The sequence below is a fragment of the Nanorana parkeri genome, unplaced genomic scaffold (assembly GCF_000935625.1).
Source record: "Nanorana parkeri isolate BGI_ZX_2015 unplaced genomic scaffold, ASM93562v1 scaffold12, whole genome shotgun sequence".
In the NCBI taxonomy this organism is placed as follows: domain Eukaryota; kingdom Metazoa; phylum Chordata; class Amphibia; order Anura; family Dicroglossidae; genus Nanorana; species Nanorana parkeri.
Genome location: NW_017306280.1, coordinates 2405844 through 2421959, shown reverse-complemented (window position 1 = coordinate 2421959; position 16116 = coordinate 2405844). Strand labels below are relative to the sequence as shown.

The 16116-nt window shown below is 47.6% G+C and overlaps 1 protein-coding gene across 3 annotated transcripts; it reads right to left on the bottom strand.

Moving 5' to 3' along the window:
- Positions 1-9259, bottom strand: LOC108786903 (cell division cycle-associated protein 4-like). 3 transcript variants are annotated; one of them, XM_018556312.1, is made up of 3 exons: positions 9107-9259; positions 1079-1261; positions 1-915 (listed from the first exon to the last, which is right to left on the bottom strand). In XM_018556312.1, exon 3 carries the CDS (start codon positions 907-909, stop codon positions 178-180), a length of 732 nt encoding a protein of 243 aa, XP_018411814.1. In that variant the 5' UTR covers positions 910-915; positions 1079-1261; positions 9107-9259; the 3' UTR covers positions 1-177. The 3 variants fall into 3 exon arrangements, with proteins under 3 accessions (XP_018411814.1, XP_018411822.1, XP_018411807.1); XM_018556320.1 differs by having other exon boundaries at positions 1079-1256; XM_018556305.1 differs by lacking the exon at positions 1079-1261 and having other exon boundaries at positions 2-915.
- Positions 9260-16116: the final 6857 nt, after the last annotated feature.

Below are 16116 nucleotides of genomic sequence, written 5' to 3'. Positions count from 1 at the left end.
TTTTTTTTCTATAAAAGTTTGCTCGATTTCAAACGTGGATGACACATTACCCCTATAAAATGGTATTTAAGAGCCCCATCAAATTAAAAGATAAAATGTTGATATCATGTAACATGCTAATTGGGGACTACGTGAGGGTGGAACTTACTAAAAGTTTAAGTTTATGGTTAAAAGACCTCAAGATTCCACCAAAATCTCCACAATATGGTCTATCTCATTCATCTCCGCTTTGCAGTGACTGTGTGGAGCTGCCTGTGAGGACAAGCTGTCCAACATTTCACAATGACCTAATTTAGAATTTCCCATCATTCCGGTCAGTACAGTATCAAGATCATAGTACGAAGTGTCAACTTCTGAAAATAAGTCTTCCATGGCGCTCGCGTTTCTGTTCTCTAAAGATTCGAAAATATGATCTAAAGACTTCTGAAGGTGTGCCTTGTTTTCCTGCGGGCTCTCAACCTCCCAGAATCCAGGGGAGTTCTGCAAAACTTTTACAGGAGGCACTGGGGATAGTTCGGCGATCTCCTGGGTCTCTTGGACCTCGAGTTCTTCACTGTACGTGATGTAGCTTTCATCAATGTGTTTTGATTCATCCTGCTCTTTGGAGGATCGGCAGAGAACATCCGTGGAAACCAGGCGCTCCAAAGGAGCTTGTTCTAGTTTGTGAAACACTGGCCAGCTGCCGTCTTGCGTCATTTCCTCTTGTATCTGCCGCACCGTGTTAGCGATTAGCACCGAACGACAGAGATTCGGCTCCACCAACATGTGGCAAAGCTGCAGTTTCACTAGAGACATGTCTAAAAGCGACTGGCGCTCGAGGGTGTAAGATGGAACAGTTTTCAAGTCAACCAAAGACCCATCGATTTCTTCGGGGTCAAGGCACTTTCTCTTGATTCCTCGAGTAAACATTGTAATCTGTAAACGTGTAAAAAGAAGAAAAGCATAAATACAAAGTTAAAGTAAATACACTAACAGACGTTTGCCACACACACAAAAACAAAAGTAATAGGAGTTGCATGACTAAAAAAATAAAACAGTCTGTCACAACCACTTAATGTCCAACATATGAAATGGATACCTCTTGAGAAGGCAATTACAATGTTTTCTCCGGGTGTGTAGTGCATCAGTAAATGAAAGTGGCATAAAACTTTGGCACAGTCCATTTCTAGGCCAATGACAGCTATAGCCTGCACTGGAGAATGCATAATGCTTCAGTTTTTAAATGCCAAGGCATCAGGAAACACCGAGTCTTAACTCTGCACTGCACAAAATAAATAAAAATAAAGCAGTTAAATATACCGGGAACTCATGTCAGAAAAATAAAATACAGAGAGCAGAACCAAGTTACAGAAATGTTTTAATGCACCACTATATACACCATTTGAAAATAATGTACCTATAACAATCACAGCTACTCCTCCAGCTGACTATATGCACTGCAATCACGTAGAAATGAAAGCAACTAGATCTCAGAGACCTGATCACGGCACCAATATGCCTTTGTCTAAATCAGTGGTTCTCAACCCGTGTAACCTCATGACCCACATTTGTCCTTGATCATTAAGCGATCGAACTGTGGGCGGGAAGTGCGTTTGGGGTGCCATTCAAATTAATGACAACGCAACACAACTCCCACACCGTAGTGTGGGAGGTGGATGGTACAGCACTTTAATCACACATTACTGTTCGATTAACGTACTGTACTAGTGTGAAAGGGCCCTCAAAAACACTAAACACACCCACAGACATCTCACACTCGAACAAAAAAAAAAATTACACCCCCCCCCTTTTTTTTTAAAAGATCCGGCCTACTCTACGAGAACTGGAGCGGATCCTCAGCCTGGAGTCCAGTGTGGGGTGCTGTGCTGTAGCTCCATCCTTATGTGCATTGCTTGTACAACCCCCTTGCGCGCCCTGTAGAGGTGCTGAGAGGCAGAACGTGTGGCGTCACTCCGGTCCGGGCACCTCTACAGGTAATGCAAGGAAGCTGTAAGCAATGCATGTATGGATGGAGCTCCCTTGCAGCCATAGCTCCACCCCACCTTAGCATATGAATGGCTGCTTGGCACGAGAACTGAATGTGTTGCGCTAAGAGGGAGGCTGAGGAGCCTCTCACCTAGAAGGCACGCGGCGACCCCCTGAACACGGGGTAATGGCCCACTTTTGGGTAACGATCCACCAGTTGAGAACCAAGGGTCTAAATGGTAAATCCATCACAGACCCATGCAAAAAAACTATTGCAACTGGCTGCCTTGGATTGCAGGTGTAGCTAATGTAAGATGGGCTCTACATTCTGTGAACTTGCTTGATAAAATTCCCTAAAATGTACCAAATTAAAAAATCTGCTTGTACAGCTGTCATTAAAAGGTTAATATGTAGAATCACATTGGGATGAAGCTACGCAAAAGAACTCCCAGTGTGGATACAGAAATGGTACAGGACGTTAAAGGAGTAAGTCTATGTGAAATAATATGAAGGGTAGGTAAGGATTAAGAACAGAAGAGTTTCATAGTTCACCATATAAACAGCTGTTGAAAACCTAAGTCGCACGTCGTAGTGATTCAGTATTCAGTATAGCACAGCCGGCAAACCAAAGAATTCAGAAACTGACAAAGCCGGGTAAATATGGCCAACTGCATACGTTTTGCCTCAGATGTTTAAATGAATAAAGAGTAAACATGTTTACTTGCCAGTTCCCTCCATTGTGGTCAAGTCGTACTGCAAGCCTGAAGCAGCAGCTCAGAACACAAGACTGTACTGTTCTTGCTTTTCCATCCTTCCAACAAACCAGCCAAAGAATCAGATTACAAGTGACGCAGAGCAGAGCGCAGACCAGAGCCTACCGTTCTTCCTAGAAAAGCTCTACGAGAAACTGGCTAAAGTTTCACTGTGTTCCAAGAATCCGAATCATCAATAACAAGTGTATATATTATAGAATAGCAAACAGCAGCTACACCGGCAATTACTTCTTATGAATGAAAAGTAAAAACAATCTTGTGGTGTAAAAAGAGTGAATTTTTATATTCTATAAATGATTTTTTGACTTCTTATGGAGTCCTTCCATAGATAATATTCTATAGGTGACAGGTTCACTTCAAGTACTTACATTCCTATAAGGATTTGATCATCCATTTCCCTGCTACCTAAAGGATTTGGTTCATTCTTTGCTCCTGTGACTTCACATTGCAAGCTTTCTACTGCCATTTTACAGAGCAGCTCATGGGCCTTGTTCACACCAAATGCAGAGCAGATCTGCTCAGGTTTCTGCACACGCAGTGCAGTGGGTTGTGCAACGTTTTTGCTGCGTTCCGGGCCGTTTTTGGTAAAAAAAAAAAAATTACTTTTTAAGTTTATAATGGGCTTTCAGTGTGTTTGCATGCGTTCCAGAGCAGATCCAGAGCATGTAAAATAGGGCCTGCTGCAGTTTTTTTACCTGCTCTGGAACTGCACACTGCGATGTGAACTGGAGCAAAAAATACCATTGGAATACATTGGATGCAGTTTTGATCCGGTCTGCAACTGCTCTGCGCTTGGTGTGAACAAGGCCTTAGTGCACCAAAGAAATGTTTAAATGCCTGTCAGGAAGCACAAAAGAGAAGTCAAGACATCAGGCTCCAATGGCAGCCTGTAAAATGGAGGAAACGCAATGGAAAATTATACCCGGGAACACAAATGCACTTTCTATAAAGAGAAATGTTTGTGTGACAGAATCTGCTGTTCTGAATATGGGACAGATTTATTTTTTTCTTCCACATATTACACAGTTGTTTCAAGTCTAGTGTCATAAAGTACTGCAGAGGACAGCTCTGTACTGAAGACTAATATTGCAGCAAAAGCTGATTTTTAGAATGTTATTATTGGGCTATTATCTTGAGTTCAGCTTTATTGTTTGAACAGCTGCCCCGTCTAATCCATGGAGGATCATACCCGCTAACAGACAGGGAGGAGTGGGTGTCCCTCCTCTGATCATCCATAGAGGACCATACCCGCTGACAGGGAGGAGTGGGTGTCCCTCCTCTGATCATCCATAGAGGACCATACCTGCTAACAGACAGGGAGGAGTGGGTTGCCCTCCTCTGATAATACTGCCACGTGTTTTCGCCCCCGTTCACACCAAGGCGACATCGTTTCAGTGCAGATTGCGTGCGGTTTTATAATGCGCGTTTTCACCAAGTCACCCGTTTTTGTACGCAGACCTGTGACATATTGATGTAAACGGGAAACTCGCAACAAACGTGCACAATAATTGTGCCGCGTGTTTTCTATTGAGTCTATGGGGTCAAATTGTGCTGATCTGCCCAGAAAAAAAAAAAAGCTCATGCAGTCCAGCGACAGGCATTTTATTTTTTCTGCGTGACTCTACACTTATTTGTTTAACGGGGGCTATAGGAATACATTGTATTTTTTCTGCTGTGCGTTTTAGTGTGCACAAACACAAGGGACAAAAAGCCAGAGTGTGAACGGAGCCTTATGTACAGTCCTGAAAAGCAAGAAATCCAAGTTTCCATTAAATGCTGTTAAAGTGCATGTCCATTGTCCAGCCAAAACCAGGTCTTTGTTAAGGTTCCCCTCAGTTTCTACCCTGCTGACAATTCTGTTTACCAAACAAGACGTGAGGGGAGTTCTCAGACAGAAATAATTGTATTTCTTCAGAGCCAGGGGAAGGCTAGAACCCCCATCAGCTACTTAATGGTACGTGTCCCTGTATCCGATTTTACTTCCCTACATACCTGGCAAATCCAATGTTAGCAAGACAGGAAGGGACTAGAAAATTGTTGGATTGACATACACTTTACAGTTAATCACTCTGGATGAAGACAACCCCTGGAGTTTCATCCTCCGCTGCTTCACCTCTTGGCTGTATGTAGAAAACCTGAAACACGGTTATCCTTAAAATGTCCTGGTCACATCTATGCAGATTTCATACTGCATGTATGAAGTGTTTTATGCACAAGAGGCCCTTGCTGGAACCTACAAGCATAATGCAAAACATGCCTAAAGACTAGGGATGCACCGATAATGGTATCAAATGCTCCGATACTTAGGGAAACCCTCTGACCGGCAGTGCCCCGAGGGAGCATGGAGACGGCTTCCCAGCCAACCAGGTAGCTGGTCAGCACATCATGAACCTCCTCCTGGCAGCCTGATTGGCTAGAAATCCAGCTTCATGTTGCCTAGTGACACTGAGGCAGCCTGGCTTCCTGACCAGTCAGGAAGCTAGGCTGCCGCACAGTGCCACGAGGGAGTGTTAAGCTGGTGTGCTTATGATAGAACAACCGCTTCGCAGGCGGACAGGAAGCCGAGCCATGACCTGCCGCCCCGCTTCCTGATTAGCTAGGCCCACGCTGCCTCAGGGTGACAGCGTTGCAGAGTACCCAAAAATAATATATTGGCACTCGTACTCGATACCAAAAATCCAGTATCGGTGCATCCCCACTAAAGACGGATGCATTCACCTGGATACACAAAACCATTGCTAAACTAAGGAAACATTCACACTTGGGGCACATGTAGTGCGGTGTGTTATATATGCAATTCAATGTCTCTCTCATTGTCATGACGTTTAGCAGAAATCCACACCAATGATGTTGCAAGCAGAATATTTGTTGATCAGGAACAAAACCTCACGCACATTGACCTTTACACTGCCAGGATCTTCCTTGAGCTTTACCCCCAACTTACAGTATATCAAGGGGAAGTGGGCAAGAGAATCACTCGCGTACCTCAATGAAAAAAAGAACGTTTGGCTTCCAGTCACAGATTTAATACATTTTCTGGGTGCCCAGTGGTGCTTGTTATTGCCCTCTACTGAAACCCCTACATTCCTGAATAGTCTGTAGTCACGCACAAAGTAAATCAGTTACATTGCAGCTTGGACCATGTTCAAAGGGCAGACGGTAGGTGCTGATGAGTTAAAACATTGAGTGATTTCTCATATTTCTTGGGCTCTGCAGCAGCGGGAGCTCCCCATTTGCACTTTTCGGTGTGTACAACTGTGTGGTCCTTACAAGGAATGCCTCACTCCCTACTGGATTAGGCATCTTAAAAAAAACAAACAAAAAAAACAAAAAAAAAAACGACATTCCTTTTGGTGAATAGGGAAGGATTAGAGTCCTCGTCAGGTTTTCGTTCCCCACCAAGGGAGATTCACTCGTATTTCTCCCAGAGATCACAGTCACCAGGACATAGCTTTACTTGCACTAAACCTTTATTTTAGTTTTGAATGTAATGTGTCAGGTTTTATTGTCACATTTCTGCTGAGGAGATTCACCCTTCTATTTCTCCCGTTCACCATTGACACAGGAAGTGATGGGAAATTCTAGAGCGGTTACCACCAAGAGAAAAGGGGAAATCCTTCAATGAGGACACTTGTTCTGGTCATGGGAATTCTCTTCACTTTAGAGAGATTTACTCATTTCCTCTTGCATCACCTGGACAGGAAATTTGAGCGATAATATAGTCAAAATATTTTAAAGCTATTTTAAACTCTGATTAAACTTACAATGGATGCAGCTCCTTGATGTTTAAAGGTTTTAGTTTGCTTCAGAATCAGCTGGTCCCCTGAGCACTGGCCCTGATATCCTGTTTTAGGGTGGTCCCTTTCTCTTACAGGGTCATAAGGAGCCACCCTTGTGTGCTAGTAAGCTGTGTCACCACAAACACACAGCAAGAAAGGGCACTCCCCCAAACTAGTAGATGGACGGTTGCTGGAGACTGTGCTGTACCTTGTGATCTTGTACTGGAGAGGAAGTTCAGAGAAGCTGAGCTGGGAGAATTAGAGTAAAAGAGTTTAACGCTCATTTCAGGGCCCATTCACATCATCCAATGCATCAACGGTGTGGTTCCATGCCATGAAAGCACTGGATCGCATAAACAAAGGTTTCCTGCATTCTGGGGCGGGAGGGGTTGTGGCGGTGCCATTCATGTCAATGGCACCACAGACATGCCTCCCGCCCACAGTGCAATTGCCTGCACCGCAACACGTGATACAGCAATGCTCTGCGTTGGGGGGGAAAAAAAGTGCATGCACGATTTTTTTTCAATCACAACGGAACACAAGGCATTGCTGTATCACACGTTCCAATGCAAGCGATCACTTTGGTCTTAAACACACGTTAATGTGAGGGAACATCTAAAAATTACAATTAGTCACTAAAGAAGGAATAGGGGGAAAGCTTCCACTGAGTACACTTTTCCTGGTGACCACTGAAACTTCTCCACGTGGAAGAGAGTTCCATTTACTTCCTTTGTGTCTACAAACCATAAAATGGGGAAAGCCCCCAATGTGGCACAAATTGGGGGTACAGATGAGGGCTTAAACCTCCCCTAACCTATCCAAAACAAAAAAGTTCCACCCATACTATAATTCACCGGCCAAAGAGTTTGCACGTCCTCCCTTTACTTGTGTGGGTTTCCTCCAGGTACTCTGCTTTCCTCCCACACTCCAAAGGCATGCTGGAAGGTTAATTGGCTCCTGTCTAAATTCACCATGTATTGTATGTGAGAGAGGTACCTTAAGATTGTAAGCTCCTTGAGGCAGGAACTGATGTGACTGTAAAGCCCTGCATAAATTGTTGGCGCTATATAAATGCCAATAATAAAAGGTGGGGGAAACATACAAAAAAAGTGGAACAAGGCCGAAACTGTGGGAGAGATCTCACAGCTGGAGTCCTTAGACAAAGAAGAAACCAGCAGATGAGTCAGCCCAACACTTCTGACTAACCCTGCTATGAAATGGCATTAAAATCAGCACCAACGTGTAGCACAAATATTCTAGACTGTTTACTAAATAGCTTAAAATACGACATATTAAAGCAGAACTTGACACCAGTCTAAACTTTTCACCAGTCTAACCCTCCCCTATAAAACTAGCCTTTCATCATTTAAATTTTGCTGCTGGCCCTGCCCCCATTCTCACCTAGACAAGAATGCTCCACTTTTCCCTACAGCCTCCTAGGATATGACATCACATACCCCAGGAGCCATTCCATTCATGCAAACAGAGGTGGTGCCAGATCTCACACATGCGCAGACAGGGGTTTGGCGCCATTGTTATTTACGCATTGTTCTGTGAATGGCTATTGGCTGCTGCCACTGTAACGTAAACACAAAAAAAAAAAAGCATGTAGACAGCAGCATCAGCGCCGATTACAAACTATTGATAGGCTTCTGCCACCCAGCATCCCTAGCTGCTCAGACGCAGGCGGCACCAATAAAGTACATTCGCTCTGTACTCATGTAAATGTTAGCACACACGTTCACATATGTGTAAAATACACACATCATATGCAGGCCCGTGAATGCAGATTTTGAGATTACAGTCATGCACATAGGCGCCTGCGGCCGTACAACGTGAAGTCTGGCGTATTTGCCCCCACCGGGGAGCCACAGATGCTGTGTTCAGCCTCCCATAGAAGTCAATGGCTGTACAGCAGACTTCTGTACACAAACCCAATCTGCAGTCAGGGGTTGTGTGTGCCCGTATGAGTCTGGCATATACCCATGTATAAGCATTGACTTCTATGGGACGCTGTACGCAGCACCAGTGGCTCCCTGGCAGGCAAAATACGCCAGAAATGACCATCACAAGCAGCCATGTGTACGAGTATTAGGCTGTGGACCAATGTGTATGGGTCCTGAGACTACTGCTGCATAAATGACAGAGTACTGTACACCAGTGTGAATGAGGCCTAAATAGAGAATCACATGTAATGGGAAACAGACTGAGTAGTATCAACGGAGGGGTGAAGCCTCTTTCAGGCTCCATTGACCCCATCAGGCGCTTCCCTCCCCCAGGGTCCCCATTCAGGGAGCGCGCGCAGGAAGAATGGAACATCCGGGCCTCCGGTGTTGACGTCACCGCATAGCTGCCCGATGACTAGAGAGAGAGGGGGGGGGGGGGGCGCCATTTTGGATTCGTCCATTGTGACTCTCCCTCCACCGCGTCCGTTCGGTTGATTTTTGCCACTACAAACGAGAACGACTTGTAACACTTCTACTACACACAAAAGAAGTGTATGACCGGGACGAAGCTTCCGGGTGTTCGGAGCGGCCGTCCTCACACGGCGTCAAGCTACGGCCCGGATTTCCCTACCGTCACACTCACCGTGCGGTGTCAGCCGGGGTCGCAGGAGAACGGCATGCACTCGGAGTCCCGGTGGGCGGGTGAAGCCGGTATGTTGGCAGAGCGGGAAGCCGGCGGCCTGTGTGCTCCCACTTTCAGCTCCGGGAAGGGAAGACGCTGCGGTCGGCTCCGCCCTCATTGGACAATGTGTTGCCAGGGAGCTGTGGAGTCCCGCCCCTCTCGGTGATTGGCTGGCGGGAACAGGCACGGGTTTCGAATCTCAGCAGGGAAGCGGCGCGGTGTGCTGTCCCATCATTTAAAGGATTCGCCGTCTGTTACAGAGAACATTCACCCAAATCCTAAAAAGTGGAAAAAAGTACATTTTTCATTAAATATCAGTTGAAAATACATACTTTCTGAGTCCCCCATCTCCCCCACACCGCCATCTTTTATAACTCGTCCGTTAAAAATGTGCCCGAGTGCCCTAGCGCAGAGGTGGGTAACTTTGGCCCTCCAGCTGTGATTTATCTACAAATCCCATCATGCCTCTGGGAGTCATGCCTGTGACTGTCAAAGTCTTGCAATGCCTCATGGGAACAGCTGTAGGGCCTTGTCCACCCTTGTGTCAGCGGGATAATTCGTTAAACACATTGCCATAGTAACTGCAACATCAGTGTCACCAATCCCGCAGTACTAACGTTGCCCTTTCTATAGCAACGTGTAAATGAAATGATTCCCCCGCTAGAGTGCTGGCTGTACATGCTCAGGATTACCGGCGTACCCAGGGGCGTCCCGAGGCCCGGTGTCACCCGGTCTCCAGACTGGGTGACAACCCGCCGTGATATCACGCGCCATGATGACACGTCAATCAGTGCCAACCGGCTGCCATCTTGGTGATGGACGCCGGCAGAGAGAGGAGGGGACGTTCACCCGGCAAGATGAGGCATGCCACCGGGTCCCCTCCTCTCTCCTGACACTGTCGGGCTCTCGGTCCATGACTGAGTGCCCCGACCTTTTAGAGGGGAGTGACACCAAAATGACTGTCAGTCATTTTGGTATCACCCCCTCCAAAGGTGTCACCTGGGTGCGGGCTGCACCCCCTCTTGTGACGCCACCGGGCGCACCCAATGCTCTAGTAGGGAATCATTTCATTCACACATTGCCATTGTACAAGGATCCCAACCTAAAATAAGTCATTTCAGGGAGGTGCCCTTCTCCTTTCAGGGAGGTGCCCTCTGTCCCCCAACCCCACATGCAGGGTGGGGGGGGTGCAACAACAAGGAAGAGAGCACCCCACCTGCAATGATGGCAGATAGCAAAGAAGCTAATGCTTCCCTTGCTATCTGCTTTTTTTTAGTATTCTGACAGCTACTGCCGTCAGAATAATAATTTTAAAAAAAAACAGCATAGGAATGAAAAGCTAGATTGCTATTGGCTAGTTCAATTTGCAATAGCAAGCTGGCTATTGCACCCGCCCTCTGCTGCTGTCAGTCAGTAAAGGAGGACCTTATGAAGAACTTCAGTTCTACCTCTACTGATTGACAGCAGCAGTGGTGCGGGTGCAATAGCTAGTCTGCTATTGGCTACTTCAATTTGCAATAGCGATCTAGCTATTCGTTCCTGTGCCTTTTTTTTTTCTGACTGACGGCGGCCTGCGGCTCCGATGTCAAGAAAAAAAAACAGAGCAGAGAAAGGTTTACTCTGCTAGATAAAGTAGAGTAAACCTTTCCGGGAGAAAATGTTTCTCTCCCGGGTGTCCGGGAGCAGCTAATAGCGGGAGACTCCCGGTGTTCTATCGAGATGTCCAACTTGTCAAGATCTCCAACTCCGTCAGTGCGCCTGCACGGCCACCTAAAAGCAGTAGCACGTTCTCTAATTTGCGTTAGTGCGCCTGCAACGGCATCCGATGGCACAAGCAGTGATGCCAGTTGGAGAACTAGATGAGGATTGCGAGGCTGCACAGGCGCACTTGGGGCAATTAGGCAAGTCAACGAGGCTTTGAAAAATACCAAGGCTGGGCACTCACACTAGCACCATCTAGTCAAAATCTCCAACTGATGTGACGTTACGAGTTGAAGATCTCGACAAGTTGGCCATTTCGACAGAACATCGGAACATCCGTGAGAGTTGAGATGTCTGATTGTATGGAAAACAGAGCCGCCTGCAGGGATTGGTAGTATGTATGCTGTCGTTACCATGGAAATGTATAAATGAGATGACTCTGCTAGATGCGCATGCACGGGACATAAGCAGCGCAGATTCCATGCATGCATGCCTATTACAGCTGACGTCATTCTCTCCTAGTTAAGAGATCCAGAAACATAGATAAGGTGGAATAACTAAAAAACATTTTTGCCGATTGTGTCAAAGGAGGGGTCCAAAATAATATCAGGAAATGTTGATAATTTGGACATTTTGTCCAGTTCGGATGAAGTAGGGGAGGTTATACCTTATGGTTCTGTTTTGCTTTTTGTGTCCAATTGGGGGGATGTCCCTTTACTTCCTGTCTTGAAGAGATAACAGGAAGTGATAGGAAATCTCTCCAAAATCAGGGAAATCCCCTCTGGGATCTATCACTGGAACGACTGTGATTTCCCCTCTATTCCTGTTCTGGTGACAACTCAAAATGTTGCCCTTTCCAGTCATGTCCCCTCTGAATGGTCAATGGCCCAGATAGATTCCAGGGGGCAATCGTGCATGAAAACTACGCGGATGGCCACGTGGTCACGGATTCGCACACCACCGCTGATCGCGCTGGCGGTGCCATCATTTTCTTTTTTTTTTTTATAAATTCTTTATTGTCGCACAGGTAGCATGTACAGGTCATATACACATACAGATAAAATCAGCTCCAACAGGTTCAATGGAAACATAAGAAAACAATCGTGTAGGTATCTGAGCCCGTCCATATCGGAGCCACACTGTGGAGCCATATAGCTAAAGAACAAACAGAGACAGAATCTCCTCAAGGATTTCGTCCGCTCCGCTGGGCTACCAATGTAGTGAACCGGTCTTCCCCCTTCCTAACGAGGCTTATAGAGCGGGACACCTCTTTCACCACACAATCTAGTGATGGTGCAGCTGCATGTCCATCGGTAGGAACAACATCTGGATACCTCGGAGGTCAGGGGGGGGAGGGGAGACTGACATAATATGGGGGGAAGGATAGGGGTAGGACATAACACAAGAGGGAAGAGAAGAGGGAGGAAGGGGAGGGGATCAGGTGACTTGCTGGGTGCCTAAATCTCAAGCTTCAGGATTCCATTATCATGCGGTATTCAGCAGTGGTGGTAAAGTCTAACCAGTAAAACCAGGTAGCTGTGAACCTGGAGGAGGTGCCCTTTATGGAACTGGTGAGATCTTCCATGAATCGAATATCGTTTATCTTGGAGAACCACAGTTTGACCGTGGGCGGGGTGACTTGTCTCCATAGAAGGGGTATACATGCCCGGGCTGCGTTCAGAATATGCACTTGGACTGAACGGGAGTAACTTTTCGCTGGGAAATGGTTATGGTGGAGAAGGAAGAATGCTGGATCTTCCGGGAATGGTGTGGTCAGTAAATTTTTGTGAAATAAGACGGACCTGGATCCAAAACGGTGTCAGTGACGGGCAGGACCAAAAGATGTGAAGCATATCCGCGGGGGAGGAGCCGCAGCGCCAACAAATGTCCGGATTGTCTCGGGACATCTGATGAAGTCTATGAGGGGTCCGATACCACCTTGTTAGGATTTTGTATCCCAGTTCCTGGTAGCTATTGCAGATGGACGACTTCAGAGAGTGGTGTAACATCTGGGAGCTTTCCTCCTGTGAGAACTGGATCCCCAGCTCCCCCTCCCATCGCTCCAGGAAGCGGAGCGGGGCCTCCAAGTTTTCAGATAGTACCATCTGGTAACATAGTGACAATGCTTTAGCAATGGGACCCGCTTCGGTGCAGGTTTGTTCAAAGGGCGAAAGCGGTTTCGTATAGGAAGTAGGCGGCGGGAGAGAGGATAGAAAGTGTGACAGTTGGTGCAGGCGCCAGGTGTCAAGACTGTCTAAGTCGGGGTCTGCAGAGGGATCCCTACGAACACGCCAGCTAGGGCCATGGAGGAAATGGAGCGCTCGAAATTTGCCCCCCACTAAGAGGCGGCGAAACGGGCCGACCTCCAGTCCAGTGGGAAAATCCCTAGCCCCTATGATCGGTCTTAAGGGAGATTGGTCAGGGGATAGTTGTTTGTGCACGAAAGCCCATCGGGCCGCCCTCCACGTGGGACCTATAGTCGGGTGTGTCTTGAGTGTGTGGGGCAAGTGTCCCTAATGCCAAGGTAGACCCGGTAGGAAGATCTTAGTTACAGATTGTTCCACTTGTATCCAGGGCTTGGTGGCGCTATGATGGCACCAATCCAGGACCCTGGCCAAGTGTGAAGCGATGTAATATAAATGGAAGTCGGGGAGGGCTAGCCCCCCCTTGGCTTTGGGGCGTCGGAGCGTCGTTAGTTTGATTCGTGGAAATCATACAAATTTAGTCACCATCGCTTGCAAGGATCAGAAAAAGGAGGGCAGAACCATAATCGGGAGGGCCTGGATAGGATATAGGAATCGCGGGAGGATGTTTTGTTTGACAACATTACATCAACCTGTCCATGAGAAGGTGGAGCGTGCCCATCCTTGAATGTCTGCCTGAACTTTATGTAGTAGTGGGGGAAAGTTGAGGTTGAAAGTGTCCGATAGGTTGCGGGGGAGCATAATGCCCAGGTATTTGAGTGCTGTGGAGGACCACTGATAGGGAAAGTCTTGCTGTAGGCGTGTCAGTAAGTGGGGGGGGATAGTAAAATTTAAGGCTTCCGACTTCTGGGTGTTAATGTGGTAGTTCGATAGCTCGCCGTAAAGCTGCAGGGCCCGGAGTAGATGAGGTATGGATATGTCCGGATTTGAAATGAAAAACAGGAGGTCATCTGCGTATGCAGCTATCTTATGGGCTTGGCCTCCCACCGTGATACCACAGATATCAGGGTGTGCTCTAATGGTGCGGAGCAGGGGTTCAAGAGTCATGATAAATATGAGAGGTGAGAGTGGACAACCCTGTCTGGTGCCATTAGATATGTTGAACACTGAGGAGAGCGTCCCATTGACGCATACCCTGGCTGTTGGGTGGGAGTATAATGCCAGTATCCATGATAGCATGCTTTTGCCCAGCCCAATGTGTTCTAGAGTGAGACGGAGAAAAGACCAGTCGACCCTGTTGAACGCCTTCTCGGCGTCCGTGGACAGAATAAGGCTTGGGATGGATTTCGACATGGCCGAGTGGATGATGTTGAGGGCGCGGGTGGTGTTGTCGCGGGCTTCTTGGTCGGCAGGTATTTCAGCAGCGCCCGGAATTCCTGAGGGACATCCGTTGGCTGTTCCCGGAGCGGACACGGGTCAGTGTCTGCGGAGTCCGAATCGTATTGGCGTGGTGAGTGAGATCTGGACGGGGTCCCGCTGGGTGCCAGGGAGGGAGAGCGTCTCCGGCCTCGTGGTGTACGCGGGAGGTGCGGTTCAGGTTCCATGTTGGAAGGAACTCGGCCTCGGGTCCTGTACCCCGTGGAAGCAAAGTATTGTTGTAACGAGGGGGTCCCGGTCTGGGAGGATGATGCGCCTTCCTTTTTACGTTTAGATGTCATTTGGAGGGATCAGACAGAGTGGTATAAATCGTTAGTACGGTGTAAAAGTGGAGGAAACCACGGAGCTCGTGAAGCACACGTCTTACTCCGCCATGAGCAGGACACGCTCCCCGTGCCATCATTTTCTAATGGCATCCCAGTTGCGCTAGGCAGATTCCACAGTTTCCCTGCCGCGATATCGCCCGTGTAATCGTGCACGATCGCGGTTGAAAAAACGGTGCGGTGCGTGTCGCAAAAAGAGCAATTGCAATTGCTTTTTTCAGCAATTGCCACGTGGATATAACCTCCTTGAAATACTTACTTACATACTTACCTGTGCTGCTGAAAACAATATTCTGGGCTTCCGCAGAGCCTGGGTCATGTCGCCAAATGCAGGCAACTGGCTCCAGGATCTTACATGAGAAAGATGAGTTCAGGCAGTGATGTTGAGGGTACGTTCACACCACATGCAGTGCGTTCCGGTCCGATTCTGCCCGGAACGCACTGCCTCTCATTGCAGCCGGCTCACTTTTTAGTGGGGCAGGAGGGGGGCGTGGCGGGCCATTGAAGTGAATGGCACCGTAGCCACGCACTCCGTCCTGGGGCTAGGGTTTTTGGTACCCTAGCCCCAACAATGTTTGATACCTGAAGCCGGGCAGCATGTAATGACTCGCTGCCTGGCTTGCCGATTAGCTGGGAAGCCGTCTCCATGCTCCCTCATCACCAGGTGACGAGAAAGCATGGAGCCGGCTTTTTGGCCAATAAGGAAGCCGAGGGGTGGGTAATGACTCGCCCCCTGGGTTCCTGATTGCCCGGGAAGTCAGCTCAATGCTCCCTGGTGACGAGGGAGCATGGAGCTGGCTTCCCGGCCAATCAGGAAGACGGGCAGCGTGTAATGACTCGCTGCCCGCCTCCTGATACCGGAAGTTCCTATATCGGTATAGGCATTCATAGCATTTGGGTGAGTATGAGTACTCACCCAAATAATCGTTATCAGCACCGATATCAGTATCGGTATCGGTGCATCCCTAGAAAGAATGTACCTTGAATGAGGAGGGAAAGACTGCCTACCTGGAATGACTAGGGGAGACCGTCCGCTTCCCAGATCCTAAATATAACATCTAACTGAACTGTTTAAATTCCTTGTCAGAATCCTGACTGTAATAACTTAGGATGTTATTGCCCTTTGTTTAAAATTTTATATTTGTGTAGAAATACTGTTTCTGTGCCTTAGAATCTTTATGCGACGTGATTGACGTTGACACAAGGAAGTGGTAAAGTTTACTGGGTGGGTATGCGCAAAGTGTGAAGTGGATGGAATAGTCTCTTGCTGTCTGACTTTGATACCAACCACTTACCACCTGCTTCGACCCTCTGCCTGGACACTGACTACACTCTTGCTTGCCTCGACCATGGCTCGTGCGCAGAC

Bases quoted from the DNA above. Each gene is read 5' to 3' on its own strand.
- LOC108786903 (XM_018556312.1), bottom strand. From the start codon at position 909: ATGTTTACTCGAGGAATCAAGAGAAAGTGCCTTGACCCCGAAGAAATC.